This window comes from Somniosus microcephalus, chromosome 20 (genome assembly GCF_052327205.1).
Source record: "Somniosus microcephalus isolate GS21.2 chromosome 20, FLI_Smic_1.0, whole genome shotgun sequence".
NCBI lineage: Eukaryota > Metazoa > Chordata > Chondrichthyes > Squaliformes > Somniosidae > Somniosus > Somniosus microcephalus.
This window is the reverse complement of record NC_141006.1, coordinates 3410040-3423168: the sequence shown is the minus strand read 5'-3', so window position 1 is coordinate 3423168 and position 13129 is coordinate 3410040. Positions and strand designations below refer to the sequence as shown.

The 13129-nt window shown below is 45.4% G+C and overlaps 2 protein-coding genes across 2 annotated transcripts in view; both read left to right on the top strand.

Moving 5' to 3' along the window:
• Positions 1-13129, top strand: part of trit1 (tRNA isopentenyltransferase 1) — a 753539-nt gene that overhangs the window by 648897 nt on the left and 91513 nt on the right. The window lies entirely within an intron of this gene.
• Positions 10028-13038, top strand: LOC147103027 (somatostatin receptor type 5-like). Its single transcript, XM_085962291.1, has 2 exons — positions 10028-10128; positions 11629-13038. The coding sequence occupies exons 1-2, from the start codon at positions 10059-10061 to the stop codon at positions 12534-12536; spliced, it is 978 nt and encodes a 325-aa protein (XP_085818417.1). The 5' UTR covers positions 10028-10058; the 3' UTR covers positions 12537-13038.

The following is a 13129-nucleotide window of genomic DNA, read 5'->3' as shown; positions in this document are numbered from 1 at the left end:
ATCGGGCAAGGGGACTGTGACATACTTGAACATATTAGCATCGAGAGGGAGGAGGTGCTAGCGGTTTTAGCAGGCCAAAAAGTGGATAAATCCCCAGGCCCGGACGAGATGTATCCCAGGCTGCTGTGGGAGGCAAAGGAGGAGATTGCAGGGGCTCTGACACAAATTTTCAGAACCTCTCTGGCCACAGGGGATGTACCAGAGGACTGGAGAACAGCTAATGTAGTACCATTATACAAGAAGGGTAGCAGGGATAAACCAGGGAATTACAGGCCAGTGAGCCTAACATCTGTGGTAGGGAAATTATTGGAAACAATTCTGAGGGACAAAATTAGTCTCCACTTGGAGAGGCAAGGATTAATCGGGGATAGTCAGCATGGCTTTGTCAAGGGTAAATCATGTCTGACAAATCTGATTGAATTTTTCGAGGGGGTGACTAGGGGGGTGGATGAGGGAAATGCTGTGGATGTGGTTTACATGGACTTCAGTAAAGCTTTTGACAAAGTCCCGCATAGGAGACTGGTCAAGAAGGTAAGAGCCCATGGGATCCAGGGTGCCTTGGCGCGTTGGATCCTAAACTGGCTGAGTGGCAGGAGGCAGAGGGTGATGGTCGAAGGATGCTTTTGTGACTGGAAGCCTGTGTCCAGTGGGGTGCCTCAGGGATCGGTGCTGGGTCCCTTGTTGTTTGTGATCTACATAAATGATTTGGATGAGAATGTAAAAGGTATGATCAGTAAGTTCGCAGAGGACACGAAAATTGGTGGGGTGGTAAATTGCGAGGAGGAAAGCCTCAGGCTACAGGACGATATAAACGGGTTGGTCAGATGGGCGGAAAAGTGGCAAATGGAATTTAACCCTGAAAAGTGCGAGGTGATGCATTTTGGACGGACAAATAAGGCAAGGGAATACACAATGAGTGGTAGGACCCTAGGAAGTACAGAGGGTCAGAGGGACCTTGGTGTACATGTACATAGATCTCTGAAGGCAGCGGAACAGGTAGATAAGGTGGTTAAAAAGGCATATGGGATACTTGCCTTCATTAGCCGAGGCATAGAATATAAGAGCAGGGAGGTTATGATGGAGCTGTACAAAACGCTGGTGAGGCCACAGCTGGAGTACTGTGTGCAGTTCTGGTCGCCTCACTATAGGAAGGGTGTGATTGCTTTGGAGAGGGTGCAGAGAAGATTCACCAGGATGTTACCTTGGATGGAGCGCCTCAGCTATGAAGAAAGACTAAACAGGCTGGGGTTGTTTTCCTTGGAGCAAAGAAGGCTGAGGGGGGACCTGATTGAGGTGTACAAAATGATGAGGGGCATAGATAGGGTAGATAAAGAGGAACTTTTCCCCTTAGTAGGGTGGTCAATAACAAGGGGGCATAGATTCAGGGTAAGGGGCAGGAGATTTAGAGGGGATTTGAGGAGGAACTTTTTCACCCAGAGGGTGGTTGGAATCTGGAACTCACTGCCTGAAAGGGTGGTAGAGGCAGGAACCCTCACAACATTCAAGAAGCATTTGGATGAGCACTTGAAATGCCATTGCATACAAGGCTATGGACCAAATGCTGGAAAATGGGATTAGACAGGACAGGGATGGATGGGCGGTGCGGACACGATGGGCCGAAGGGCCTCTTTCTGTGCTGTAAAACTCTATGACTCTATATTGCATCTGCCAAATCTCTGCCCACTCACTTAGCCTGTCTATGTCCTTTTGCAGGTTTTTTATGTCCTCCTCACTCACTGCTTTCCCTCTCATCTTTGTATCATCGGCAAACTTGGATATGTTGCACTCGGTCCCTTCCTCCAAATCGTTAATATAGATTGTAAAGAGTTGGGGTCCCAGCACTGACCCCTGTAGAACACCACTAGTTACTGATTGCCAGCCCAAGAATGAACCATTTATCCCAACTCTTTGTTTTCTGTTAGATAGGTAATCTTCCACCCATGCCAGTATATTACACCCAATCCCGTGATTTCTTATCCTGATCAGTAATCTTTTATGTGGAACCTTGTCAAATGCCTTTTGGAAGTCCAAATACACTACATCCACTGGTTCCCCTTTATCCACCCTGTATGTTATATCCTCAAAGAATTCGAGCAAATTTGTCAAACATGATTTCCCCTTCATAAAACCATGCGGAGTCTGTCCTATTAAATTATGTTTATCCAAATGCTCTGTTACTGTTTCCTTAATAATGGACTCCAACATTTTGCCAACCACAGATGTTAGGCTAACTGGTCTATAGTTTCCAGCTTTTTGTCTACTTCCCTTCTTAAATAAGGGTGTTACATTAGCAGTTTTCCAATCTGCCGGGACCTTTCCTGAGTCCAGGTAGTTTTGGAAAATAATCACCAATGCATCTACAATCCCTACCGCCACTTCTCTCAAGACCCTAGGATGCAGGCCATCAGGTCCGGGGGATTTATCCACCTTAAGTCCCATTATTTTACTGAGTACCATCTCCTTAGTGATTTTAATCATGTTTAGCTCCTCCCCCCCCCCCCCATTGCCCCGTTTGTCCAGTGTTGGGATATTTTTAGTGTCCTCTACTGTAAAGACTGATACAAAATATTTGTTCAGCGTCTTTGCCATCTCCATGTTCCCCACCACTACTTTCCCGGTCCCATCCTCTAAGGGACCAACGTTCACTTTTGCCACCCTTTTACTTTTTATATAGCTGTAGAAACTCTTGCTATCTGTTTTTATATTTTTTGCTAGCTTACTTTCATAATCTATCTTCCTTTTCTTAATTAATCTTTTAGTTATTTTTCCTGGCTTTTAAAAGCTTCCCAATCTTCTATCCTCCCACTGGATTTGGCTACTTTATATGCCCTTGTTTTCAGTCGGATACTATCCTTTATTACTTTACTAAGCCACGGATGGCTGTCTTTTCTTTTACTCCCCTTTCTCCTCAGTGGAATATATTTATCTTGAAAGATGTGAAATATGTCCTTGAATGTAAACCACTGCTCTTGTACCGACTTACACTTTAATCTGTTTTCCCAGTCCACTTTAGTCAATTCTACTCTCATACCTTCATAGTCTCCTTTATTTAAGCTCAGGACACTGGTTTGAGATCCAACTCTCTCACCCTCAAACTGAATTTGGAATTCAACCATGTTATGGTCACTCATTCCAAGAGGATCCTTTACTAGGACATTTTTTATTAATCCTGTCTCATTACACAGGACCAGATCTAAGATTGCCTGCCCCCTGGTTGGTTCAGTTACATACTGCTCAAGGAACCCATCCCTAATAAACTCTATGAACTCTTCCTCAAGGCTGCCATGCCCAATTTGATTAGTCCAGCCAATATGAAAGTTAAAATCCCCCATGATTATAGCTGTTCCCTTATTACAAGCCCCAACTATTTCCTGATTTATACTCCGACCAACAGAGTTGCAACTGTTAGGAGGCCTATAGACTACGCCCACTAGTGACTTTTTCCCCTTATTATTCCTTATCTCCACCCAAACTATTTCACTATCCTGATCCTTTGACCCAATATCATTTCTGACTATTGCAGTGATTCCATCCTTGATTAACATAGCAACCCCACCTCCCTTTCCTTCCTGTCTGTCCTTCCTAATTGTCAAATACCCTTGTATGTTTAGTTCCGAGTCATGATCATCTTGCAGCCATGTTTCCGTAATGGCCACCAGATCATACCCATGTGTAATTATTTGTACTGTCAACTCGTCAATTTTGTTACGAATGCTGCGTGCATTCAGATAAAGAACTTTCAAATATGTTTTCTGACAATTTATTCCTGCTTTTACCCCTTTTACTACTTTACCTTTATCATTATACATTCTGTCCCTTCCTGACATGCTCTGGTTTTTAATTCCCCCACTGCTACCTTGCTCTATTGCTATCTCCGCTGTCATTTTTATTTTTCGCTCTCTTAAAACCTCCCCCCCACTAATTAGTTTAAAGCCCTCTCTACAGCCCTAGTTATTCAATTCGCCAGGACTCTAGTCCCAGCACTGGCCAAGTGAAGTCCATCCCAACGGAACAGCTCTCTCCTGTCCCAGTACTGATGCCAGTGTCCCAAGAAGCAAAACCCATTTCTCCCACACCAGTCTTTGAGCCACGCATTTAACTCTCTAAAGGCTGTCCCCACTAGTTGTTGGCCAAAACCTTAAATCTGTGTCCCCTAGTCCTTGTACCAAGAGATACAGGGAGGATTTGAGGAAAAACTTTTTTTACGCAGCGAGTGGTGAGGACCTGGAACTCGCTGCCGATGGAAGTGGTGGAAGCAGAGACACGCAATGTTTTCCAGGGGATACTGGATAGGCACTTGAGGGAAATAAACTTGCAGGGCTATGGGGATAGAGCAGGGGAATGGGGCTGACTGGATTGCTCTACAGAGAGCTGGCACGGACTCGGTGGGCCGAATGGCCTCCTTCTGTGCCGTCATGACACTACTGCAAGACACTGCTCAATGCACAACCTCCAATCACTCACCTACCAACATCCTGCACCAATCACAAGGCACATATCCCATTCCTAGCCTCACCTCCCCTGCTTGAAGGAGGCGGTGCTGGTCATTCTTGGCAGGGGCATGGCTAAACCCTTGGCAGGGGCAGGGCTAAGCCCTTGGCAGGGGCAGGGCTAAGCCCTAGGCTAGCTGAAAGGATACAAGATGCTGGTATCCTCATTGGCCTTCATAGCAAGAGGATTTGAGTACAGGAGCAAGGAAGTCTTGCTGCAGCTATACAGGGCCTTGGTGAGACCACACCTTGAGTATTGTGTGCAGTTTTGGTCACCTTATCTGAGGAAGGACGTTCTTGCCATGGAGAGAGTGCAGCAAAACTTCACCAGACTGATACCTGGGATGGCAGGAATGACGTATGAGGAGAGATTGAGTCGATTAGGCTTATATTCGCTGGGGTTTAGAAGAATGAGAGGGGGTCTCATTGAAACTTATAAAATTCTAACAGGACTAGACAGACTAGATGCAAGAAGGATGTTCCCGATGGCCAGGTAGTCCAGAAACAGGGGTCACAGTCTAAGGATAAGGGGTAAGCCATTTAGGACAGAGATGAGGAGGAATTTCTTCACCCAGAGAGTGGTGAACCTGTGGAATTCTCTACCACAGAAGGCAGTTGAGGCCAATTCATTAAATATAATCAAAAAGGAGTTGGATATCTTTCTTGAGGCTAAAGGGATCAAGGGATATGGGGAGAAAGCAGGGACAGGGTACTGAATTTGAATGATCAGCCATGATCTCATTAAATGGTGGAGCAGGCTTGAGGAGCCGAATGGCCTACTCCTGCTCCTATCTTCTATGTTTCTAGAGCTCGGCCATTCAGGGGTGATTTTCAGGACGCACATCTTCAGCCAAAGGGTATTGGAAATCTGGAACTCTCTCCCCTAAAAAGCTGTCAAGGCTGAGGTTCAATTGAAAATTTCAAAACACTTTTGTTAGACAAGAGTACTGAAGGGTACAGAACCAAGGCGGGTAAATGAAGTTTAGATACAGACCAGCCATGATCTAATTGAATGGCGGAACAGGCTTGAGGGGCTGAATGGCCTCCTCCTGTTCCTATGTTGCTACCTACAGTGATGACATTTGTAAACTCCTTTTACAGGGTGTTAGAAGGGGAGGATAGGCAGACAGGAAACTCAAACCAAACATCACATCAGGATCTGACAGAGCCACTCGATTCATCAGGACCTGAATATCATCGGCCTTTGAATGTGGAAGGAGAAATGTTTGTCTGTTCTGTCTGTGGGAAAAAATTTCAAACATCAGTGTGATTGGAAAAACACCGAGACACACACACCCGAGTGAGAGTGTTCCAGTGCACTGACTGTGGAAAGAGCTTTAACCAGTTACACAGCCTGAAAAAACAGCGCACCATTCACAGTGGGGAGAGACTGTCCACGTCTTCTGTGTGTGGCCGCGACTTCAACTGATCATCCAACCTGGAGAGACACAAACACACCCGCACCACGGAGAAACCGTGGAAATGTGGGGACTGTGGGAAGGGATTGAATTATCCATCCAAGCTGGAAATCCATCGGCGCAGTCACACTGGGGAGAGACTGTTCACCAGCTCCGTGTGTGGGAAAGGATTCACTGTATCATCCCACCTGCTGGCACACCAGCGAGTTCACACTGGGGAGAGGCCGTTCACCTGCTCCGTGTGTGGGAGGGGATTCACTCAGTCATCCAACCTGCTGATACATCAACTTGTTCACTCTGATAAGAAACCTTTTAAATGTTCTAAGTGTGAGCTGAGCTTTAAAAGCGCAAATGGTCTGCTGAGACACCAATGTACTCACACCGGGGAGAGGCCATTCACCTGCTCCTTTTGTGGGAAGGGATTCCCCCCTGTCATCCCACCTGGTGAAACACCAGCGAGTTCACACTGGGGAGAGGCCATTCACCTGCTCCGTGTGTTGGAAGGGATTCACTCAGTCATTCAACCTGCTGAAACACCAGCGAGTTCACAAGTGGCTGCAGGGGTTGCATTCTGCTGTTATTGCTGCTGTTAATCACATCCAGGACTGAACCATGTTAATTGTGACAGTTGGGGTTTGTTTCTGCTGATGTTAATAACCCCTATAACCAGTAATGTTAGAGTAGCGTCGCCACAATTAATGTAGAGTAAGATTACCACCAGTAATGTTAATGTGGGCCCTCACAAGTACTTTTTGGTTGGGCTACCAGCTGTAATGTTAGACTGGGGTCACCACAGTAATCTTAGAGTTCAGTCACCACCAGTAATATTAGAGTAGCGTCACCACCAGTAATGTAAGTCTAGTGTCACTACCAGTAATGTTAGAGTAGGGTCACCACTAGTAATGTTAGAGTTAGGGTCACTCTCAATAATTTTTGTGTAGGGTCACCACAATTATGTTAGAGTAGCATCACCACCAGTAATGTTAGAGTAGGGTCATCAGCCAGTAATGTTACATTAGGGTCACCAGCATTGATGTTAGATTAGGTTCACCACCAGTAATGATAGCGTAGATTCACCACCGGTAATGTTACAGTAGGGTCACTTCCAGTAAAGTTAGCATATGGTCACCACCAGTACCATTAGAGTTTGTTGCCCTCCAGTGATGTTAGAGTATGGCCAACGCCAGTAATGCTAGTGTTGCTTCACCTCCAATAATGTTATACTAAGGTCACTGCCAGCAATGGTAGAGTAGTTTCACAACCAGTAATGTTACATTAGAGTCATTACCAGTAAAGTTACTGTACGCTCACCAGCAGTACTGTTGGAGTTTGTTCCCCACCAGTAATGTTTGAGCAGGTTCACCACCAGTAATGTTAGATTAGTGTCACCACCAGTAATGTTAGAGTAGGGTCACTACCAGTAAAGTTAGTGTACTGTCACCACCAGTAATGTTAGAGTTGGTTCACCTCTAGTAATGTTAGAGTACAGTAACCACCAGCACTGTTAGTGTTGGTTCGCCTCCAGTAATGTTAGAGTAAGATCACTGCCAACAATGTTAGAGTAGAGTCACGACGATTATAGTTAGTGTATGTCACCACCAGTAATGTTAGATTAGGGTCACCACCTGTAATTTTAGAATAGAGTCACCACCATTAATGTTAGATTAGGATCACCGCCAGTAATGTTAGAGTAGCGTCACCAGCAGTAATGTTATTGAAGAGTCACCACCATTAACGTTAGAGTAGGGTCACCGCCAGTTAATGATAGAGTAGACTCACCACCAGTAATGTTTGAGCAGAGTCACCACAAGAAATGTAGGATAGCAAAATACTGCAGCTGCTGGAAATCTGAAATAACAAAAGAAAATGCTGGAAAAACTCAGCAGGCCAGGCAACATCCGTGGAGAGAAATTAGAGTCAACGTTTCGGGTCAAAACCCTTTATCAAGACTAAAGAGGCACAGGGAATGAAATAGATTAAAAGGCCGGGCTGGGAGAGAACAAAAGAGAAGAAGAGACATTAAGAGGTATTCAAAATGAGACGAGATGGTGATAGGACTAGGGGAGACAAAAGACAGCTCTAGATTAGGTGTGAAATGCGCTGGCAGAATGGGAGACAGTTGCCATGTGGGAGAGAGAGAAAAATAAAAGGAAAGGGGGGGCGAAACCAAAACAAAGGTGTGGATAAAAAATATAAGTAAAAATGTAATAGGGGCCGAGGTAATGATCTGAAATTGTTGAACTCGATATTGAGCCCGGAAAGCTGTAAACTGCCTAATCGAAAGATGAGGTGCTGTTCCTCGAATTTACATTGAGCTTCCATGGAACAATGCAAGAGGCCAAGGACGGCGAGGTCCTTCCCATGCAAGCACAGGAGATGTAACACCTGCCCTTATACCTCCCCCCTTCCCACTGTCCAGGGCCCCAAACACCCCTTCCAGGTGAAACAGCGATTTACTTGTACTTCTTGCAATCTAGTATACTGTATTCGCTGCTCATGATGCAGTCTCCTCTACACTGGGGAGACCAAATGCAGATTGGGTGACCACTTTTCGGAACACCTCCGTTCAGACCGTAAGGGTGACCCCAAGCTTCCGGTCGCCTGTCAATTTAATTCACCGCCCCATTCCCACTCAGACCTCACCATCCTTGGCCTCTTGCATTGCTCCACAGAAGCTCAATGTAAACTCGAGGAACAGCACCTCATCTTCCGATTAGGCACTTTACAGCTTTCCAGACTCAATATCGAGTTCAACAATTTCAGATCATAACCTCGGCCCCTATTACATTTTTACTTATATTTTTTATCCACACCTTTGTTTTGGTTTCCCCCCACCTTTCCTTTTTTTTTTTCTCTCTCCCACATGGCAGCTGTCTCTCATTCTTCCAGTGCATTTCACACCTAATCTAGAGCTGCCTTTTGTCTCCACTAGTCCTATCGCCATCTCGTCTTGTTTTGAATACCTCTTAATGTCTCTTCTCTTTTGTTCTCTCCCAGCCTGGCCTCTTAATCTATTTCATTCCCTCTGCCTCTTTAGTCTTGATAGAGTCGGGATACCACCAGTAATGTAAGAGTACTTTCACCACCAGTAATGTTAGAGCAGTTTAATTACCAGTAATGGTACAGTAGAGTCACCACCGGTAATGGTAGAGAAAGGTCAACACTATTAATGTTAGATTAGGGCCACCGCCAGTAATGTTAATGTAGAGTCACCACCAGTAATATTCGAGTAGAGTCACCACTAGTAATGTTAGAGTAGGGTCACCACCAGTAATGTTATAGTAGGGTCACCACCAGTAATGTTAGAGTAGAGTCACCACCAGTAATGTTAGAGTAGAGTCACCGCCAGTAATGTTAGAGTAGGGTCACCACCAGTAATGTAAGAGTAGAGTCACCACCAGTAATGTTAGAGTAGGGTCACCGCCAGTAATGTTAGAGTAGAGTCACCACCAGTAATGTTAGAGTAGAGTCACCACTAGTAATGTTAGAGTAGGGTCACCACCAGTAATGTTAGCGTAGGCTCACCACCAGTAATGTTAGATTAAGTTTACCAGCAATAACTTTAGAGTGCGCCCTCACCGGTATATTTTGGGTTGGGTTACCAGCGGTACTGTTAGAGTATAATCCCCACCAGTAGTGGTAGAATATTATCACCACCATTATTGTCAGCGTAGCTTCATCACCATTAATATTAAAGTAGGGTAACCGCCAGCAATATTAGTGAGTAGTCATCACTAGTGATGTTAGCGATGAATCATTGCCATTTATATTAGAGTGGAGTCATCATTACAGTAAAAAATTAAATGTTGATTTTGCAATGGATGAGAAAACTGTTCACCGAATAAATGTGTGCCTTGAAGAGTCTAACGCAGAGTCCAGGAGGGATGTTACATTCAGCGTTCAGGGACCAAGCGCAGGGCACATTCCCTCTGGAATTACCTTCCATACAATTTCCCCACTGGCGGCCTGGCGCTCTGAAGCGGAAAATCGCTCCTTGTTTCTTAACTGACTGTAACTAACGCCTATTATTGTGTAACCTGTTTTTCTGACCGAGGCTCCGATTGTTCTATAAATGGGGAGTATTTACCGATCTCAGATTCAATCCAGTCCGAACCCTAAAGCTGGACAGATTTCGCACGTTTTTTTCAAAATGCAACTGCCAACAATTTTACAGATAGAGCAAATTTATTACCCAATTCTCGCAACCTTCGGTGTTCCCGGTAAGTCAATGTATTATGTTGCCTAATAGCTGTTGACTGTCTCAGTGTTAATGTAACAGATTCCGAGAATGTCCTCATTGCAGAGTCATTGATCCACCGGGACCAGTCGGTGAATATCAGCGGGAATTCTATCAGTCCGCGCGACTGCTGAGGCGCTGCTCTGGTCGCTGGATCGTGGCCACCGGGAGCTCAACTTTGCTCCACTTACTGAGGGTGGACGAGGTTGATTCCCCGGCCCCTCAGATCGTACATAGATCACCAAAGAATGTGTTGCTTAGTGCCCATGTTAATCATGTCATCTGTACCATTGTTCCCTGTGTACACTAAGTGTATAATTCCTTGCACTGCAGCCACCTCCACCCATCAGAGGACTGTGAAAGATATTTGGAGCAATAATTGCCACTCAGGGAGCTGCTCCCTTCCCCTCGGCTGCAAAGAACCTTCACGGCTCCACCAACTCCCGCTCTTTTACCGAGCAGCTTCCTCGGGGCGATTGTAAATAGAAGAAGTGCAGAGTTTCGACCAATCCCGAATGTTTGTGTCTCAGCTGAATGTATTATTTGAATTTATATCTTTCCAGTAATTGTAGGTAAGTTATATTGAATACAGGTGACACCTGATTCCGAGATCCCCCTCGCAAATTAAACCGATGTGATTAAATGTAAAATTCCATCGATTGCTCCCTGGGGCCGCTGTAACTCATCAAATTGGCTCGGTGCATCACATGGTACCAGCCTCATGGCGGGATGCTTTCAGCGCTCCACACTGCAATGGAATATGTGTTTGGATGTATGTTAGGAAATCAGCTTCTTTATTGTCTCTGAATTTGAACAAGTTATAGAACCATCCAAGTTTGCACGTTAAGGGACTTTAATCTGTAACTGTACTGTCCCTGCGAGGTACTGCGGCTTGACATGGACCGCACCATTAAAGTCTGAACCGAGACTCAATGGCTTTCAAACGAAAGGCATCGACATGAAACGTTAACTTTGTTTCCCTCTCTACAGATGATGCTGGTCTTGCTGAGTATTTGCAGATTTTTCTGTCTTTATGCATGAATATAGTGTCAGTGGCGATAGTGATGGAAATTCAATCGAAGACATGGATCATGGTCAGCTGCTCCGTTGACGCCCGTTTTACAATGTCGCACCAAGTCAACATTCCCCTCCGTTGTGCCATCAGTGCCTGGTTGTCAGTGTTGTTGACCTCGCTATCTGTTGCCATTGCCGATACTGAATACGAGCGACCCTCCCAACACCAACCTCCACCCATCACCTTGACACAGGCTGACTGAGGTGTGCTGGAAGGACGGTGCATTCCTGCTCCCTCGATATTGAGTGTTTAATGATTAATTTCGTTTGAAAAGCTCTATTGTCAATGCTCCTATATAATAAGGTGTGCATAATCCTAAATAGGAACACATCGTTTCATCTCCCCACAATACGATGTAAGATTTATCCGAGTGTCCCCGTTACTTACTCGTGTCCCTCTTTCTTACAGCGAACCTGTTGACAATGGTGGTTCTCTCCAGAGGAAACTGCGGCCTTTCCAAATGTATCTCGGCCTACATGGTGGCCATGGCAACAGCGGATCTACTGGTCATGATCGTCAATGTAATTGTATATAAGGTTTTGAGTAGACGCTTCCCAAATCCATTCCTGTCCTACACTGCCGTTTGTAAGTTCATGATGTACATGTCTTGTGCCAACCTGGATATGTCGGTGTGGTTTACCGTCTCCTTCACATTTGATCGATTTGTAGCTATATGTTGTCAGAAGTTTAAAACAAAGTATTGCACAGGGAGAACTGCAGCCGTGGTTATAACAACGGTCACTGTCCTTGTTTATTTAGAGAACATCCCCTATTGGTTTGCCTTTGAACCCAAACGAATAATCAACAATGTTCCCTGGGGTTTCCGTCCCAGTGCGGCTTTTTATACATCGCCTGCAGGTGTAGCCTACTCCCACTTAGAAAGTGTTTTATATACATATCTTCCTTTTGCTTTGATATTACTGTGTAATTGTTTGACAGTCAACCGTATTTTAGTGGCCAGTAGAGCCCGCAGGAAACTCCGGGGTCACAGCAGCGAGAAGCAAAGTGATCCAGAGATGGAGAGTCGAAGGAAATCCATCATTTTACTGTTCGTTGTATCGGGCAGTGCTTTATTGTTGTGGCTGACATCTGCCGTGAGTTCTATAGTTAGCAGCCTGGCCGTGCATCGTCGACCCGTTTATACATCTCCTGCATACATCGCCATTCAAACCGGATATATGCTCATGTATCTGAGTTCCTGTACAAACACGTGTATTTATGCAGCTACACAAACTAATTTCAGGGAAGAGCTGAAGAAGGTGTTGAAATCTCCTTGGACATTGCTTCTGATGTTGGTTAAAAAAATGAAAAATTAAACTACAGCTTCCTTTAAGTAGAGTTAAATTACAGCCCGTGCTCCATTTTCGAATGGCCGTCTTACTGTTAGGAGCAAAGCCGATTGTTGCTGTGAAAATGAACAGGTATCAGAAAACCTTTCTTCCTTTTTGTGCCGTGTGTTTTGTGTCTGCTGCTTTCCCTGGGTCAGCCGTCGCTCAGCTGGGAGCAACCTCGTGAGAAGTCCCACTCCAGGGACTCAATAATCTACCATAATCTAGGCTGACAGGCCAGTGCAGGGCTGAGGGAGTGCTGCACTGTCGGAGATGCCCTCTTTCGAATTAGACATTAAACCAAGACTCCATCTGCCCTCTCAGGTGGACGTAGAAACATAGAAGATAGGAGCAGGAGTAGGCCATTCGGCCCTTCGAGCCTGCTCCGCCATTCAACGAGATCATGGCTGATCATCCAAACCCTAGCACCTGGTCCCTACACCGACAGCCATCCCACCCAAGCCCTATCCCCGTAACCCCGCATATTTAATCCCCCTAACACTAAGGGCCAATTTTTATCATGGCCAATCAACCTAACCCGCACATCTTTGGACTGTGGGAGGAAACCGGAGCACCCGGAG

Coding starts and splice junctions, on each gene's coding strand:
- LOC147103027 (XM_085962291.1), top strand. CDS start 10,059: ATGCAACTGCCAACAATTTTACAGATAGAGCAAATTTATTACCCAATT. Junction 10,129..11,628: donor CGCAACCTTCGGTGTTCCCG/GTAAGTCAATGT, acceptor TCTTTCTTACAG/CGAACCTGTTGACAATGGTG.